We start from the raw sequence: 17,492 nt of genomic DNA, 5'->3' as shown, positions 1-17,492 counted from the left end.
TGTCTCAAGTTCCCAAGAATCCAACTACTCTTTGAGTTGAGCTTTTCGAATTAAATTTAACTTATTACGGCGCTTAGCAGAAGCACTAACAAAATTCACAATGTTAGTCAGCATTGAAAAAAAAATTCATACAACTTTCACATGCTTATATTGCTTTTGATTGTTTTTGTTAAAGGAGAAAGTTTGAGTGGGTGGGGATACTGTTTTTGTTAAAGGGAAAATTTTGAGTAGGTTGGGTTTGAGTAGGCAGAAGAAAATTGATTGTATTGGGTAATTTTTCGTTTGGCAAAAAATGGAGTAGGCAGCTGCCTACTCTATCCTTAGGGTATGATCACCCCTGGTGGGTTGAGTTTGAGTAGACAGAAGAAATTTGATTGATTGTATTGCCCTTAGGGTAGGACCGCCCCTGCTGAAAATGACTAGAGCCTCGCAATAAATATCGTCATAGAAATGTAGGTCAGGTTTATCACCGTGCGAGAATAAGAGCATCTCAATCTGAATAACAATTACACATCCAGGCACCTAAAATTACACTCCAATACTCCGAAATGTTATGTCAAACCTACATCTCATCAGAGAATGTACAAAAGTTCTACATTTCCATTTATGCTTACATCTCCATACGGCGGGTTCTGCATGGAGAAAATAGGGAGAGTGCACTTAAAATCAACATTCTATCTTATACCTAATGACTACGGTAGCAGTAGGGCATGGAGATCAATAGGCTTAACCATTCTATGTCCTTTTCCGGATATGGATTTACCAATGATTGTTCAAATCTGTTTGCAAGGAAATCAGACACACAACCTCTGTTGGTTTTAGTAATTCCAAGTCTAAAATTTCGTTCTTCAACATTTGTGTTTTAAAAAAGCCCGCAGTAGGCAATTTTTGCAGCAGGAAACCAAAAATTTCAATTGCAATCTCATAGCTTTCCTATCTCGGTTGAAATGGGAATCGAAATCTGACCAATGAAAAAGATCAGAACTGTATTGCATGGTTCTAAATTTCAAATGAACTTCAGAGACCATAAGTTGTCTGTTCTTGAAATAGCCAAGAAAAGATCAGAACCATTACACACTTGGGCTACAAACCACAGAGGTGATTTTCAAATGTCATTTTTGCAAACAGAGCTTCTAAAACTTGATTTCTTGCTGGAAATCACTAAAATTGGCTTAGCCATGAAAAAGGTCAAACTTGCTTGCGGAAGCAAACTGATGAAGAAAGAACATTCAAATCAGTAAGAGTCGAGCAATTAAATTGTGCACAAGAAACTAATACACTAAAAACAGATGAGTCAACATCTCTAACCACCAGAGGGGAAAGATTCCGCCTTCCATTATTTCTTTCGGGAGTACAAAAGGACAAGTCCACAGTTGTCTATCCCTGAAACAAAACCCAGCACTCATTAACTTTTAAAAAAATGCATAAATGCAAGTATCAAATGAGAAAGATATTTCTAAAAATGAAGAAAAGAGGGAGAGGGTAAGACAGTTTCTACAGAAGACATGAAAATCACAAGGAAATAAGAGCAGCTAACAATATCCAAATGGCAATTCATATTTCACATCAAATTCAGATCATGTGTATTAAAAGTTGCCACCTATGACAGGTTTTAGCTAACGCTATTTTACATAAGCATAAGATAAATTTTCTAAACAGCAGAAAAAATAAAGCATAAAATGGGCAAGGAAGTAACAACCAATGCATAGAGTCAAGTCTGCAAACCCCTCACGTACAACTATTCTTTCAAGAAAGCCTTGCTCTGAGTTCCTCTGCCACAGCTTCAATGAACTCTTCCGTATTCAAGTAGTGGTTCCTAGCAAGCCTGCAGCATACATAAGCATGTTATAAATGAAATCACTGCTCATATAGAGACATACAAATAAATAAACATAACCCACACACCAGCAGAGACATATATTATGAAGATATAATAATTTTTTTGATACTTACTTAGGTCCATGAATAATGAGTGCAAGATCCTTGGTCATTTTCCCAGATTCCACAGTTCCAATGCAAGCTTCTTCCAGTTTCTGAGTGAAATCCAAAAGCTTTGCATTGTCATCCAACTTTGCCCTGTCAAGAAGACACATTTAATCATTTTAACAATGAACCTTATATCCACAAGGAGCACTAACTTGGAAAGTAAACTTTATAACATACCTGTGTGCAAGCCCTCTTGTCCAAGCAAAGATAGAAGCTATGCTGTTTGTACTGGTTTCACCTCCTTTCTGGTGAACCCTGTAATGCCGAGTAACTGTACCGTGGGCAGCTTCTGCTTCTATAGTCTTTCCATCTGGGCACACCTGTAACCATGAAATACCCTAGTAAGTGAAGTACAAGGATTCACATGACAAAAAAGAATCTTGACAGAGGACGGGAGAGGGGATGGGGGAGAGAGTATACACATGAAACAGTTATAACATACCAGTACTGATGTCATCAATCCAAGAGAGCCAAACCCTACAATGGAACCATAAGTTAAAAATTGCATTCCTCTGCATACGAAATCTTTGATGATAGACGAAACAAAAGTTAGCTGACAGTCTGCCATACAAACCTTGAGCTAAGAAATCACTCTGCACATCTCCATCATAATTCTTGCATGCCCAAACATACCCACCATCACTTTTAAGTGCATAAGCCACCATATCATCAATGAGACGGTGCTCGTACCTTCCAATCGAATAAAATATAGTCAATAACATAATTTAACCTGAAGATCCATAATGTTAAATAAAAATGAAATAAAATCATCAGGCTCTTCAGTCCTTACCATATGCCAGCAGCCTCATACTGTGACTTCCACTTGGCTTCATAAACTTCTTGAAATATGTCCTTGAATCTTATCTCATTAACAAACAAAAATATAGATAGGTCAGAGAATGATAAGTCAAAATGTTAAAGGTCAAATACTTAAAAACAGGGTAATTTATAATCTGCATACCTTCCATCATACTTCTTAAGAATAGTGTTCTTTGTGCTAAGATAAAGAGGCCACTTTTTCTCATAAGCAGTGGTCATGGAAGCCTCTGCAAAAGCACGGATGGACTGCATGCCGAAGAAACACATACAACAAAAGGAACAAACAGAGTGACTCACAGATATCAAGAGGTTCTTTCAACGGAAACACGAAAGGATTAGCAAACCAAACCTCATCAGTGTTGTACATGGCCAATGCTACTCCCCCCTCACCTGTGAAGTTGTACACCTCTAGTTCTGTTTTCTCATCCTTTCCGTCTGGCACTGCAAGCATTTATCAAGTAATAAGACAAGAAACTAAAGGAATGTAAGAACTTTATTTTTATTTTTATCAAGATGTACTTTGAATAGATAATCCTAACTAGATTAAATTTTATGTATACAAATCCCCTAGTCTCAAGCAAAGATATATACCAAACACCAATTTCAGTTTCCCAGGTCCTTTAATGACAGCATCAGTTGCTCGATACTGATCACCGAAAGCATGTCTTCCAATGCATATTGGCTTTGTCCAGCCTGGAAACAGCAACAATCAACATGGTTCTACTCCAACAAAAATATAGAGCCACAATATGAAATTATCATACCTGGGATAAGGCGAGGGATGTTTTTGCAAAGAATTGGTTCTCTGAAAACAGTACCTGTAGAAAAAGCCAGCAGCCATTGTAATTTAGCCACAAAATTGTTCAAAAGATGAAAATGTATAGTTGCCAGTTCACTAACCATTCAAAATATTCCTAATAGTGCCATTGGGACTCCTCCACATACTCTTCAAGTTAAACTCCTTAACACGACCTTCATCTGTTAATTACAACCACAATAATATGGAATTCGTCCATTTCTCAGTGCTGACTGAAAATATTAATATGGCAACAGAAGTGTTAAATTCTTCAGTAGTGTATACCTGGAGTGATAGTTGCACATTTGATTGCTACATTGTACCTAAAATACCAAGTGTTAGAGATGCAAAATTAATACCATAATAATACGTGAAAATAAAAAACATACTTTAGGCTCCCTTTTTTCTTCTTTTTCCCCCTTGTACACAAACATATGATGTGAATTGAATGCACTCGGGAACTGAATTCTCTCACCCTCCACCCCGTCTTTATAAGGTGCAGGAAGGAGGTTCCATAAGGCCAAAAGGGTAGCATAAAACAACTTTCTGTACTGCCTAATCACCATCCTAACTCACTAATCACTAACCCACACCACATTAGAGATAGAAATGTTGACTTCAGAGATAAATATTCATTTGTAGAACTTCAAGTAGAGTTGAAATAAAACGTACTTAAGAGTAGCCTCTGCACTTTCAACAGTAACTTTATCATCAGTGGCATCACGATGAGGAAGACCAAGGTCAAAGTACTTGATGTCCAATTCCAAAAAGGGTAAAATAAGCTGCAGATACAAGTAATAAGCATATAAGCAATCTTTATCTTGATCAGAAAAAGTATATATTGAGAAAAACTAGTATTGATGGGAGCCCTTAAGAGTGTGATGTAGCCACCTTATCCTTTATGGATTTCCAGAAAACTCGCGTCATTTCATCTCCTGTACCAAAAGACATTGAATGAGAAAGGGGAAGGTGAAATATCTTCAACCCATGTACACACGGTAATTTGTAACATATTATCTTCATAAAATTTTGAATGAATAACCAACATTGACATATTTTAGGACATTGGGAAAATACATATGAGACGCAACCAATTTAGTGTTATGCACATGTCATCAATAAATTTGGAATATTCAACACATAAATTCAGGAAAACACTTGAATCACATTTCATTTCATTCATTCAAGTTCAACAATAGTTTTAGAGGCTCAAACAAAGGGTCTGCATAGGGAAAGATAAAGATTCACTAGTCTCCGGAAATTCCAATTACAATGTCGTTTTATTTATAAAATCCACAAGATCAAAACTTCATCAAACAAATCCTCTGTATATAGATCTAATTATTTTGTACAGATCTTCAATGACAAGTTAAAGGGTCGTCATCATGATCTCAGGTAGCCGAATTAGTAGTTTTATGGGGGGAAAAGATTCAGGTACTGTAAAAGATCATTACAGGTTTATGGGTTTTCTTTTAATAAACTTTTTACTGAATAAAACATGGTAAAAATAAAGATGAAAATAAAAGCCACCACCTTTTGGGAGGACAAAAGCAAACAAACATTTTGGAGGCGGCAGAAATGAAGCTTAGCAGTCATCGAATAGAACTATGAAGTTGCTCATAGAAGACTAACGAATCAGAAGCGATCAGTACAGTTAGATGAGCAGATAGGCATGGAAATGGATCGGCGAAATGATCAATTAGTGCATATAGGCCATGGAAACAATCAGATCGGAGCAAATAGATGAAAATCTCACCGTCCATCTCCACGATGGGGTTGGCCACCTTGATCTTCTGGAAAGCCATTGTTTTCTCCATGGGACGATAGGTTGGATAGGTAGATAGGAAGGTAGATAGGAATGGAATGGAATGGGATCTGCGACTCTTTTTAAAGGCAGAGAGTCGCTGAGTGGTTTTGAGTCTCTTTGACTGTGAGAGGCACACACTTAACAAAGAACACGGCACTCTCCCACCACTGATATGCTCTTTTATTTATGGCCAAAAGACGTTTGACACTTCAATCATTTTTGACCCTATAGTTTCAATTCCGTCAATTTTGCCATTGTAATTTCATAATTATAACAATTTAAAGACAATCTTAATTTCTATCAAATTATTCTTAACTTCTGTTATCTATTCAGGGATATTTTGGTCCAAACTTGCATCCCCTCCTCAACAAACCAACTCTCAAGAACAGTACCACCCAACCCCAGCTAGCCACCATACCCTTGTAACTAACCGCCACCACAGCCTCCCAAGGCCACCCCAACCCTATGATATCATGGACTCATAGATCTATTTGTATTTAACAATTTGTGCAAGAAAAGTAGTGAATGTTAAAATAAATAAATAAAGCAACAAGAACACAATCAACAATTGAACAAAAACATAAGGAACCCAAAACATAATTGGGCTAAAATCAGAGGGACAACGGGTCTCCAAAGCCCCCACCAAAAGTCTCACTTCCAATCTCTCCTCAATTTGCCTTCTCTCTCCCAACTCGATCTCGTACATATTGCTTGGAGATGTCAGTTGGTCTTGAGGCAACTATTGGAACATAGTTCTCGGCTTGCTAGCTTATGCCTTGTGCATTTGTTGGGGTTGGGGCAGCCTTGGGAGGTTGTGTTGGCATTCAGTTACAAGGTGTGGTGGCTAGTTGGGGTTGGGTGGGTACTGCTCGTGATTGTTGGCGGGTTGGGGGAGAGGATGCATGTTTGGACCAAAATACCCCTAAATATATAACAATAGTTAAAATAATTTGATGAAAATTAGAATGGTCCTTAAATTGCTACAATTATGAAATTACAATAACAAAATTAACATAATTGAAACTACAAGGTAAAAAGTGGTTGAAATGCCAAATTACAGGGTAAAACCCAAAAAATCAATGTTTTTATTTTTTTGGTTGGAGGAAATCAATGTAATTGAATATTCAACGGGATCTCTGTTTTCTCTTTTTCTTTTTCTTTGATGTTTTTTTTTTCTTTTTGGTGATTGGATATGCTCCTGTCCGATCCACCTACCAGCTTTTCGCATGCTACAACAAATTTTATTTTATTTTTTAAAAAGAAAAATATTGATATAATAATAATAATAATAGAAGCGTTTGGTTTCAATCTAATTTAATTGGAAAATTTTAAATTTGAATGTATTTCAAATAACTCGATGGAGTACATATAAAATCAATTTGTTTTCTTCTTCTTTTTTCTTATTCAAATCTTCATTTATATGGATTGTAATAGTCTATGCGAACAATTTTAGTTTATACTATCGTTTTATAATGTCATTTATATCCATAGATTTGGACCCCTCCATCTACATGAAGTCTAAATTTTGTTTGAAGTACAAAATCCGAATCACATGGACATTAATTGTTAAATAAAATGAAATTGTTCAAAACTTCAATTTGAGTAATGGTATGTGACACAAGAGAGTATGAAATAAGTAATTTTTGAATATTTAACTATAGCATATATGAGAATGTTTATTGACATTCCTTATCTATTGGCTTTACCTCAGCTTTGTTGAATGTTACTAATCATACTTCCCATCCTAGTGATCAAACTAATCTTATAAGATGGAAGCCTCCCTTGAGACTATTGTGAAACTCAAATTTGATGGCTCTCTAAAAGCTTCATCTTCCTCGTTTGCTTTAGGGTTCATCTTTAGAGATAAATTAGGAGTTCCTCTTATTACTAGTACTTACCACTTATGCTTCGCAGATGTTCTTGTTATTGAAGGATATACGATGAATGTGAAGGAACCTTTGATTTTGCAAAGATCAAACATGCTATATAATCAAAATTATGGCAATAGAGGTAAACCCCATTGGCGTTGGTCACACGTTTTTATTTTGAAGATATAGTAAAATTATTATTTGATTATTTTTAACTTTAAGCCACCATTTCAAACAAGGAATTTATTTCCCACCCCATTTGGGCCCAAGAAATTAATAGGACTTTTTGTCAGGGTTTTTTTACTAAGATTTAAAGTTTTGTGGGGCTTTTGACTAATTTTCGCCTAAAAAGAAAGAAAAGGAAATAGGTTCTGGGTATCCTCACGGTCACATTGCTAGCCTTTTCCCCTTCTCTTCATATTTCTCTCTCCACTCTTCGTTCGTTCGGGCGCTGCTGCACCTGCATCTATAATTTCATTTTTTGTAGTGTTTTAGTAATGGGTTTAGTGTTCAGAAGCAACAGCGGAAGCATGAGATACTTTTCGACCCACTCAAACTCACACTCTCACTCGCAGTGCTTACCTTCTCCTCTGTTATTCCAGTCTTCTCTCCTACTGCGCTTCAACGTACACTCAATGGCGGTGAAGCCCATCAAAAGAGTTCGCTGTGAGCTCCAAGCCAAAGTCAATGGTGCTCTTTCTGCTGACTCCGACCCCCGCTTCATTGACCGAGTATGTTTTCAAAACCCCTTTGCGCCTTTTCACCTCAATGTTCGTTTTGTTTCCCAGAAGCAGAAAAATGCTGTTGAAGACGCATGAATGATACCCACAATCATAAAAAAAAACTATAACTTGCACTGTTGGTTTATGACAAGCACTAGAAAATGTGAGCTAAAAGTTGATAAATTATGATATTATGGTTTTTTCTTTCAGCAAAAAGCACTGGAAGCAGCAATGAATGATATAAATAGTTCATTTGGAAAGGGTAGCGTTACAAGATTAGGAAGTGCTGGTGGAGCTTTGGTGTATGTCCTTCTATCCTTGTCATATCATTGTTTATGTTCACCCCCTTGGCCTTTTCCAATTTTAAGCAGCATGATGGAGCATAAGACCACCTGCTTGTATGATTTTGGATGGAAAGTAGATTATTTGAGACTTTTTTTATTGCAGTGAAACTTTTCCCAGTGGCTGCTTGACATTAGACCTTGCCTTAGGTGGTGGCCTTCCAAAAGGGAGAATTGTAGAGGTATGTTTCCATTGTATGTTTTCATGCTTCATCGTTGTATCCATCTTTTTTTTTTTTCGGTTGGTAAGTTACACATGCATCTGTTGGGGATTGGAATTTGGACCCAAGAACTCACTTTCCCTTCACCCTGTTCTGAATGCGGAGAGGTTTTGTAAGGCCCAAAGGCCAATTTCTGTTTCTCATTTGATTTGATTTGATTGTTTTCCTTAACACTTCTAATGATCAAAGATGCATTGTTTAATTGGAAAAAATTAATTTTTTTAGTGGTAATATATATATATATATATATATATCCGGTAATGTTCCTCGCAACTGGTATCCTTCTACAGTTACTTGATCCAAGAAAATGGCATAAAATACCATATGTATGCAGAGCAAGGAGATCTGGAAAGTTGGAATCCTGTGGAAGGATCCACAAAAATAATAGAAAAGGATGTAGGTAGTTTCCTGTACAAAACAATGATCTATCTTTGTATTTATTTTCAGATATTTGGACCAGAAAGTAGTGGAAAGACCACTCTAGCACTCCATGCAATTGCAGAGGTGCAGGTATAGTTGTTTCAACTTTCATCGGAAATCTTTAGCTTCCTGTTACTGAACAATGACTTTTCAATGGTAATATGCAGAAGCTTGGAGGAAATGCAATGCTTGTTGATGCAGAACATGCTTTTGATCCAGCATATTCAAAAGCACTGGGGGTAGATGTAGAAAATCTGATTGTCTGCCAGCCTGATCACGGCGAAATGGCACTTGAGAGTAATATATCTTTCTTGTTTGTATCATCGTGGGAACTTTTTCTGACAAATGCATGTTTGTGGGACTGATGCAATCATTCTGGAAGTATTCGGAATGGCAGTAGCGTGATGCTTAAGTAATAAATTTAGTGTATGCATGATGTATTGATTGGTTTTCTGTCATCTCAGTTGCAGATCGTATGTGCAGATCTGGTGCCATCGATCTTATCTGTGTTGATTCTGTCTCGGCTCTCACTCCACGAGCAGAGATTGAAGTAACATTTTATTTTTATTTTATGTATTTCCTTGGTAATTTTAAACTTCAGATATGCAATTGCTCATATCAGATCTTGCTACGTATAGGGTGAGATTGGTATGCAGCAAATGGGTTTGCAAGCACGCCTTATGAGCCAAGCTTTGCGCAAAATGTCAGGAAATGCGTCTAAAGCTGGATGTACTCTAATATTTTTAAATCAAATAAGATATAAGGTAATTTTAATTAATTCTGTTCATACATATTATATATATATAAGAGAGAGAGAGAGAGAGAGAGATTCCTCAAATAATTTGAGGGACACCCTTGTAGGGCATACTCCGCATTGTATTTCACTAATCCAAACCATCTATTTTGTAGATATTTATTCAAATATCATATCTATAAAAAATCACCTGAATCCGATATCATTTGACCACTCAATTAAATTATTAAAGTTTTAGTACTTTCTTGAAGCCCCGTGTTCATTGATTTGTAGGACACGATTAGATATCTAAACATTTTCCGATTTGTCTAATTTTTTGCAAGGATGATCTATGAATGAAGACCTAAAAAATAAGTGGTTTGGATCGTTGAAAAAAAATTCGTAGGGTAACCTAAAGGGTGTCCCTCAAATAAAATTATTTGAGGGATCCCTCTATAGAAGGGGACTGTATATATATATATGGATGGTATGTACTTGGATTCATTGAAACAATTGAGATTGAGTGCCTATGTCTAAGCAGCTGATTGTGATTTCGATTGTTCCTTCAGGCATCTTTATTAGTTATTTTCCCCTAATCACAATTGTTTCACTTCTAAAAACTAATGGCATCATTCATTCATTTTGCAAGATTGGTGTATACTATGGTAATCCAGAAGTGACATCTGGAGGAATTGCATTAAAATTTTTTGCCTCAGTTCGGCTTGAAATACGTTCTACAGGGAAGATAAAGTCTGTAAGAACAATAGCCATTGTTTCTTATTGCATGACAGCTATTTGATGGATGAGTATATTTATCTGTGTAGGTCACCGAATAGAGTTTGATCTGTTTGCTCATACAACATACTTCTGTACTGATTAGGTAAAGGGAGATGAAGAAATTGGGGTTCGAGTTCGTGTAAGAGTGCAAAAGAGCAAGGTAGTTTTGAATGCATCAAAATGGTTTCCTGCATCTGCGGGTTGTACACCATGTACAGAAAGAACTTTTTTATTACTTTTGCCTTCATGATTACTTATGCAGTAATTGCACTTTCAGTATAAATTTCATAATTGGTATAAAGTAGGACAAGTTGTCTTGCCATTTCTTAAAGGTTTATGTCTAATTTCTCAAAGCTTTTGTCCCAATCTACACTGTGCTAGAAGTGCAGCCTGTGACCATGAAAACCATCAAATTGTTAAATTCCCCTTTTGATTTTTCTGATATTATGGAACTGCTTCCATCCTTTTTGTGGGCTAAATGATTTTGTTATGATATTTGATTATGCTTTTGGAGGAGAGACTTTTGTTGACTACAATCTCATGATTCCCATATTTTGCCAAACCTTTAGTAAAAATTAATGATTGCAGTTTATTATATCCTTTATTTAATATGTTTCATCGACTTTGTTATGTTTCTAGTTAATATAGCTCATGTTTTGAAAGATGCTTATCATACGTAGTTGATGTAGGTATCAAGGCCATACAAACAAGCTGAATTTGAAATTGTTTTTGGAGAGGGAGTTGGTAAATTGGTCAGTATCGCAACAAATTCATTTTTTCCCACTCATAAGGTGGAAACCACACTCTGTTTTGACTTTCTTTCTTTCAGGGTTGCATTTTGGATTGTGCTGAAACAATGGATGTAGTAGTGAAGAAGGGCTCTTGGTATAGCTATGGGGACCACAGGTTTTTACTTGAACTTATATTCTCGGCTTTTAGTTATATTCCTTGTTATCTGCTATGAAGCAGGGCTCTTAAAGACTATGCAGTAGGATACTGGGTTTAGGGTTTAGAGTTTAGGATATTGCTTTTAGTTCTATTTTTAGTTGTTGAGTCTTGTTATGATATTGGGTTATCCATAACTGTTCAAGATAATTACTCAGTCAAGTAGGAGTCTCATTCAAAATTCTATTCATGTGCACTGTTATCCACATTGTTCACAGAATCAGACCAGCCCAGTTTGCTTACTTTTCTCAATTCTTTGCGACCCCAAGTAAACCCCCTTCTTTCTCAATTGAAATCCTAAAAATCTAAATATGTCCAACCTATTCAAGGGCGTACTGCCATGTGCAGTGGCATTTTCTCGAGTTCCCATCGGCATGGAAAGGTTTCGGGGGGCACGTGAAGGAAATGGATTAGGGGTTGTTTGAAACTTGGAGAATTTTTTTGAATTGATTAATGGGATGCAGAGGGGTAAGTTTGGCGCATTAAATGGTTTGATACAAGGAGATGCACTCTCACCTTTATTCACACTAATTGTGGATATACCAAGTAGAATTGTCAATTATAAGGGAATGTGTGGAGATTGCTCGTTAAGGAGACCACTTTGTCAGGTCTGAAATCAATAACGCCAGGCACCTTTTGAATTCACTTGCCTGACAGTTTTAAACATTTGAACCTTCCAACACTGAACTGAACTCCCTCCCACCACAACGTAGAAGTATTGCTAAAAGATCTATGGTGCAACTACATGTTCTCAAATCTAAATGGTACTGGATCCTACCTAAATGGGACTCATATGCAATGCAATTGGGAAATGGTTTGACACAACTCTAGGCTGCCTGTCTAGCTTTTGGGTGGCTGCACTCCGAATGTGGTTAGACAAGAAATCCATTCAATCTTGATCTCACCAATCTATCCTTAACATTAGACCAAGTGAACTGAGTGTTGTGTAATCTAGTATGTTTTGTTTTCTTTAAAAAATCCTTCAAAACCTTTTCATGCTTCTAGTCACTCTTCCCAGAAATTATTCCTCTCACAAAATCGGACACAGACAGATCTTACAGCCCCATAAACCACCACTGTCACTCACTTAAAACTTAATACGTACTACCAACAAACTAAGTAGTGGCCCAAAATAATATCTAACGCAAATACTGATGTCACATCCCATGTTACCATAACCCCTCTCGACCTGCCACATGATGGAAAAGGACCCATGCTTTGAACCTCCGCCGCCACACTTCCTATCAGTCTTCTATATTTAATTTATTTTTTTCTGTTTCTTGTATGACAACAAGGTACATGCCCCAAAGTCTACAACTCTTTGTTGAGCCTCCTTTTACTTCTGGACCCTAGATCTCCAACCATATAGCTTATAATTTCCATTTAAGCTCTAGCAACCCTGCCCTGACTCTTTGTGCCCCTTATCAGCATCAAAATGGAACCATTGGTAAATTCGATTCACTTGTAATACTTTCTAGCATAGCTTAATTCTCTTTATTTAACCCAAACTGACCACCACCCTCAACTGCCCTGACCCACTCAACTATTTGTGAGATCACAAAGACACTATTGTTATCAATTGCTGGAAAATTTTCCAGAATGCTACTGTCTCTTGGTAAAAGTCCCAGCTCCACAGAGCACTAGATGATTCTATCAGCCCCTTTTTCTACAATCAGACTGATGAGCAGCGGAAGGAGCAAAGTTTTATTAAACCTCAAATTTGTTTTCTTCTATACAGGCACACAAACTCCCATCTCTTCCCCTTCAGAACCATATTTGAAGACTTGTTAAGTTTGGAGCAGTGTCTTAATTCCCAGAAAGTGCCAGGGAAAGCACATGCATGATTCATTCTCCTATCAGACAAAATAAAAGCAATGAAACCCATGATGGCTACTGCATACCTCCTTTTAATTTCTTAACGATGAAGTCCTTTGCTTTTGGAAAAATCAACCATTTCCCAGCTTGAATCTTGTTGAATCTATATACACATGCAGTCCCATATACCCTGATGTTCTGAAAACAAATTGCCCAAGTCAAAAACAGATTTCACTACATTTGAAAGTCTTTTGAGCTCACTGAGTTCCCTGTCATCGTAGAGATAGTATCCAGAATTCAATCCTTTTTAACATTATTTAACCTACCAGTAAAGCTTTTTATTATTTTCTTGTGCACAAGAATAGGCAGAAGGTGTAGCCTTCCTTGGTTTCTGTATATTCACTAAACAAATGACAGGATGTTTTATAAAATCCCTTAAATTTTAGATAGCTACTAGGTGAGATGGAAGGAGGAGATTTACCTCCTACTCTGTGCTAAGATTCTCATTCATAAACCAGAGAATGTGATTAGACTTCAAGCTTTTATTCCCCCTAGCTACTCTTTTGTTCATGTAAGGACCTTGTTTATTTGTTTTAGAATAACTCAAGAATCCTCTTGTGTAACTGTTCCTACTTAATGACTGACATTTGTTTGTGATTAAAAAAGGTTAGGACAAGGAAGAGATAAAGCATTGCAGTACTTGAGAGAGAACCCTCTTCTTCTTGATGAAATAGAGAAGGTGATCTTTCTGATTTCTCAGATTGAACTTGATGCAATTAGTTTTCTTTTTCTCCTTAATTAATACATTGTTTAATTTTATGTATTTCTAGTGGTTAAAACAATCTCACATTGTTTGAATTCTATATTGCTTCACTTTCAATCAATATATGCAAGGAATGAAATGAAACTTCGGTTCATCATCCTTTACATTGCTTAATGTCTTGGAAGTTGTGGGTTTTATGTTCTCTTTTTTGGGGGTTTTTTTTATTGTTGGACAAGAAGCTTTTAGAAAGGGAGAAAAAGATCATTGTTTTGCATATTCAAGTCGCCCCTTTGTCAGCTTAACTTGGCCGTTTATAACTTATAGAGATCATACATTCAATGGGCATTTGTTAGCTTAGAATAGGGCCCATTTGATAGAGCTGATTATTAGACAGTAAATCCCAAAGTAACAAACTGTCGTAACTGGGGATAAAAAAAACTTGAACAAATTTAAAAAGAAAATGAAGGGGATGTTTTCTTTTGGATTTGAACAGTGCGGCATCCTGCATGCGGGGTTCCTGCACCCAAAGCTCTTCGTTTGCATATATATATAAGTATGCATATCTATTATTATGTAAAACAAAATTGCATAATAAACCCTCAACATGTTATTGGAGCAGGTTTTGTTTTTGTTACAATTGTAAACTTTGCTGCTATCATGAATCAATTATTTGGGATTCAAATGTTGGATGGTCAAATTTTGGTAGCATGAGGTAGAAAGAGTGCTTAGGTACGACCTTTAGGAAATCTTAATCTCCTAAGCTGATGAAGTCTTACAGTAGATGAGTAAACTGGATATGAGTAATGAGAAGATTTGATTGGAGGAGTCTTATGGCCATGTTTTCTATTCCAGATAATGTGGAGGATGGTATCATAAAACCAATAGTGCTATGGAGTTTTTAAAGGCTCTTGCGGCAAAAAAAAAAAAAAAAAGGCCTTCGCATAAAACTGAAAACACGTACTTTGGGGGATTCACTGATTAATATGAGGTGAATTGGACACCTTGTCACAGTACGCACTCATTTGTATGGGGATGGACAGTTTCGGTGGTGTCTAGAGAGAAAATGGGGTCTTATAGAGTATACAGAGAACTAGACAAGGATGTGAAGATTGAGTAGAAATTTTTTGTATTGCAAGTCTATCAAAACCAAGAGGAACAGCTACCAGAATTACCAAAAGGAACAAACTGCAGAGGTACTTCAAGAAGGTTGACCTTTGTCCTGCCTATTGGTTGAGAGATGGCTGGGGCAGGGAATAAACTTAAGCAGAACTAGTTCTTCAGAAATCATTGCGCCACTGACTCAGTTTTCTGGTTTGGACTATATTTGAACAAGAGGGGTATTTTCTGGATGTGGTAAAAATACAGGGTGTGTGCTGGGAAGCAACATCATAATTCCAGCAGGTAGTGGAGGTTTTGGATGGCAAAATATTTGCAGAGTTCCTAGAGAGAGAATCTTTGGTGGAGATATGACTAATCCAAGAGCTCAGAATGCTTCATTCAGAGACCAGTTGGATAGAGGTGGTGCTAGAGAGATTACAGGTAAAGAACAAGGGAAAAAAGTTTATCAGCGGAAACTCTTCTGCGGGAAATTTTGCAAAGGGTTGTAAGTGGAAATTACTAACCATGAATATGGGGCAGGAAATTGTGGAACTGTGTAGGGGTGTGAAAGCATGTTCTTGACCTCGTGAGTGTAGATTTAATAATCCATTATGAAGATGCTTGTAAAACCAATTCAACTTTATTTTTTCCAAAACAGCAGATTGCTGTTGTGTTTTTCTCCTTCTTTTGTAAAAGTGAGGAGGAGGCTTCAAAGATAGGGGATAACGTAAGGTGATGTATCCAGATGTCTTTTACAGTTTTCTATTACAATGGATCCAAACATTCAACAATAATTGTGATGTATGTAGTTGGTACTTAGAAATTTCATTACAAAAACGTTGTTAACTTGTTCGAAGTAAGAATTAGAGTGATGGGGAATCAAATAGGTTTGTTTATAAATGTAGTAGTCAAAGAGGGGTAAATTGTAGTCAGCAACAAGGAGGCCTATGTCTGGAGGAAGTAGAAAGAACCAAAGGATGGGTAGCACAAAATTCTGTCCACTCAGCCTGAGCCCGAAGATGATAGTCATGATAGGGTGGATTAATGTGGACATGCTGGTGGAGGCAAGCGATTAAACAGCAAGTCTGTAATCAACTCCAACGCACTGTAAGTTTAAGAGGTAAGAGTTGAAGAGGAAAGGTTTAGTTGTTCTAGATCCTGAGGTTTAGATGGGCATCAAGAATGAAAATTAGAGTGAGATGTAAATATCAAAAGCGGCCTTGGAAAGTGGAAGAGGGTAGAGATTGATAGGGCATTGGGCCATTTACTACGAACCCAGACTGAGTATGCATGAAATACAGCCTGGGATGGGGTAATTAGACACAGATTAGTGATATTGGGCTAATTTTAATAGGAAACTTAGCTCTGAAAAGGAAGGCAGAGAAAGAAATTACTAGAGTATTTTATTTGATTGAGTCATTTCCTAATTCTGCGGTAATTTACTGGTTCTGCATAATTGCACTTGGCTATCCTGAAAATAGGTAGAGACTGGTGCTGTTCATACTGTGAAGTCTGAACACAATATGATAGTCTAGTGCAAGTCCTATCACTAGTCCATCATATTTTGTTGTCAAATGTTCACAATAAACTATATTGAGGAAAAAATTATCCTTTTTGAGGGGAACTATGTGTAAATGTACAAAACCTCAGAGGTCAACATAATTTTACTTACAACTATAATCTGATGAAAAGTTTCAATATGTCTTCTGTGTGCTTTCCGCAATTTTTTCTCAATTTTTGAAGGTGGGATAAGAACTGGAATGTGCTATTATTTGGGAAGAAACTGAAACTGAATCACTCTTGAATGTACATGCAGATAGTTCGCTCCATGATCACAGATGGAACTGGACAAGTAGGCACACTGCACACGAGTAACTTGCAAATTCCCCAACAGGATGAAGATGATTTTGAGGATATCCAATGATAATCAAGGGTTTTGGTGTTCTCACTTTCTTCTATACTGAAACAAGACAACCAGAATTGCAAATTGCAAAGAAACAGCGGCAGTTTTCTCCACTGTCTATGCATCAAATGTAAGACAAGGGATGGTTAACAAGTTGACATCAGTATCCGCCTGATTCAGTTCCAGACCAAAAATGTTGGTACATATAAAGGGAATGTATTCATTTTGTAATTTTGAGAGAACATGAAAATTATGGGAAAGATCATAGGTTGGGGGTTGGGTTGTGTTTTGAACTAACAGGCTTAAGTTATTCCCAGTTGTCATTTCATTTATATGATAATTTTCTTCAAATATGAAATTCAGATTCACAGAAAGTGCATTAGACTTCTGTAGAGCAACTCTATAATGAGCTTCAGAAAAAATGGAAACAGAAGAAAGATTTGAACAAATTCTTGCACGATGATATAACTACACTAGG

At 36.8% G+C, this 17,492-nt stretch overlaps 2 protein-coding genes across 7 annotated transcripts; one reads left to right on the top strand and one right to left on the bottom strand.

Annotated features, from left to right (window-relative positions):
* Positions 951 to 5,591, bottom strand: LOC18782217 (isocitrate dehydrogenase [NADP]). Of its 6 annotated transcripts, none has more exons than XR_002270720.1 (17): positions 5,358 to 5,591; positions 4,493 to 4,536; positions 4,274 to 4,383; positions 3,887 to 3,924; positions 3,706 to 3,783; positions 3,570 to 3,623; positions 3,397 to 3,498; positions 3,155 to 3,246; positions 2,948 to 3,051; positions 2,777 to 2,845; positions 2,561 to 2,676; positions 2,429 to 2,463; positions 2,164 to 2,306; positions 1,954 to 2,076; positions 1,700 to 1,825; positions 1,309 to 1,383; positions 951 to 1,211 (listed from the first exon to the last, which is right to left on the bottom strand). XR_002270720.1 is itself a non-coding variant. In XM_007217180.2 (16 exons), exons 1-15 carry the CDS (start codon positions 5,416 to 5,418, stop codon positions 1,747 to 1,749), a joined length of 1,248 nt encoding a protein of 415 aa, XP_007217242.1. In that variant the 5' UTR covers positions 5,419 to 5,591; the 3' UTR covers positions 951 to 1,383; positions 1,700 to 1,746. The 6 variants fall into 6 exon arrangements, 3 of the variants coding, with proteins under 3 accessions (XP_007217242.1, XP_020415255.1, XP_020415254.1); XR_002270722.1 differs by having other exon boundaries at positions 1,726 to 1,825; XR_002270721.1 differs by having other exon boundaries at positions 1,737 to 1,825.
* LOC18781722 (DNA repair protein recA homolog 1, chloroplastic) lies at positions 7,652 to 17,402 on the top strand. The gene is made up of 13 exons (XM_007215466.2): positions 7,652 to 8,007; positions 8,209 to 8,300; positions 8,446 to 8,521; positions 9,008 to 9,070; positions 9,148 to 9,277; positions 9,445 to 9,530; positions 9,619 to 9,744; positions 10,363 to 10,467; positions 10,594 to 10,650; positions 11,180 to 11,242; positions 11,320 to 11,396; positions 13,917 to 13,989; positions 16,928 to 17,402. Exons 1-13 carry the CDS (start codon positions 7,774 to 7,776, stop codon positions 17,033 to 17,035), a joined length of 1,290 nt encoding a protein of 429 aa, XP_007215528.2. The 5' UTR covers positions 7,652 to 7,773; the 3' UTR covers positions 17,036 to 17,402.

Source organism: Prunus persica, chromosome G3, assembly GCF_000346465.2.
Source record: "Prunus persica cultivar Lovell chromosome G3, Prunus_persica_NCBIv2, whole genome shotgun sequence".
Taxonomy (NCBI): Eukaryota; Viridiplantae; Streptophyta; class Magnoliopsida; order Rosales; family Rosaceae; genus Prunus; species Prunus persica.
Note: the sequence above shows the minus strand (reverse complement) of the source record. Positions and strands in the feature narration are given on the sequence as shown.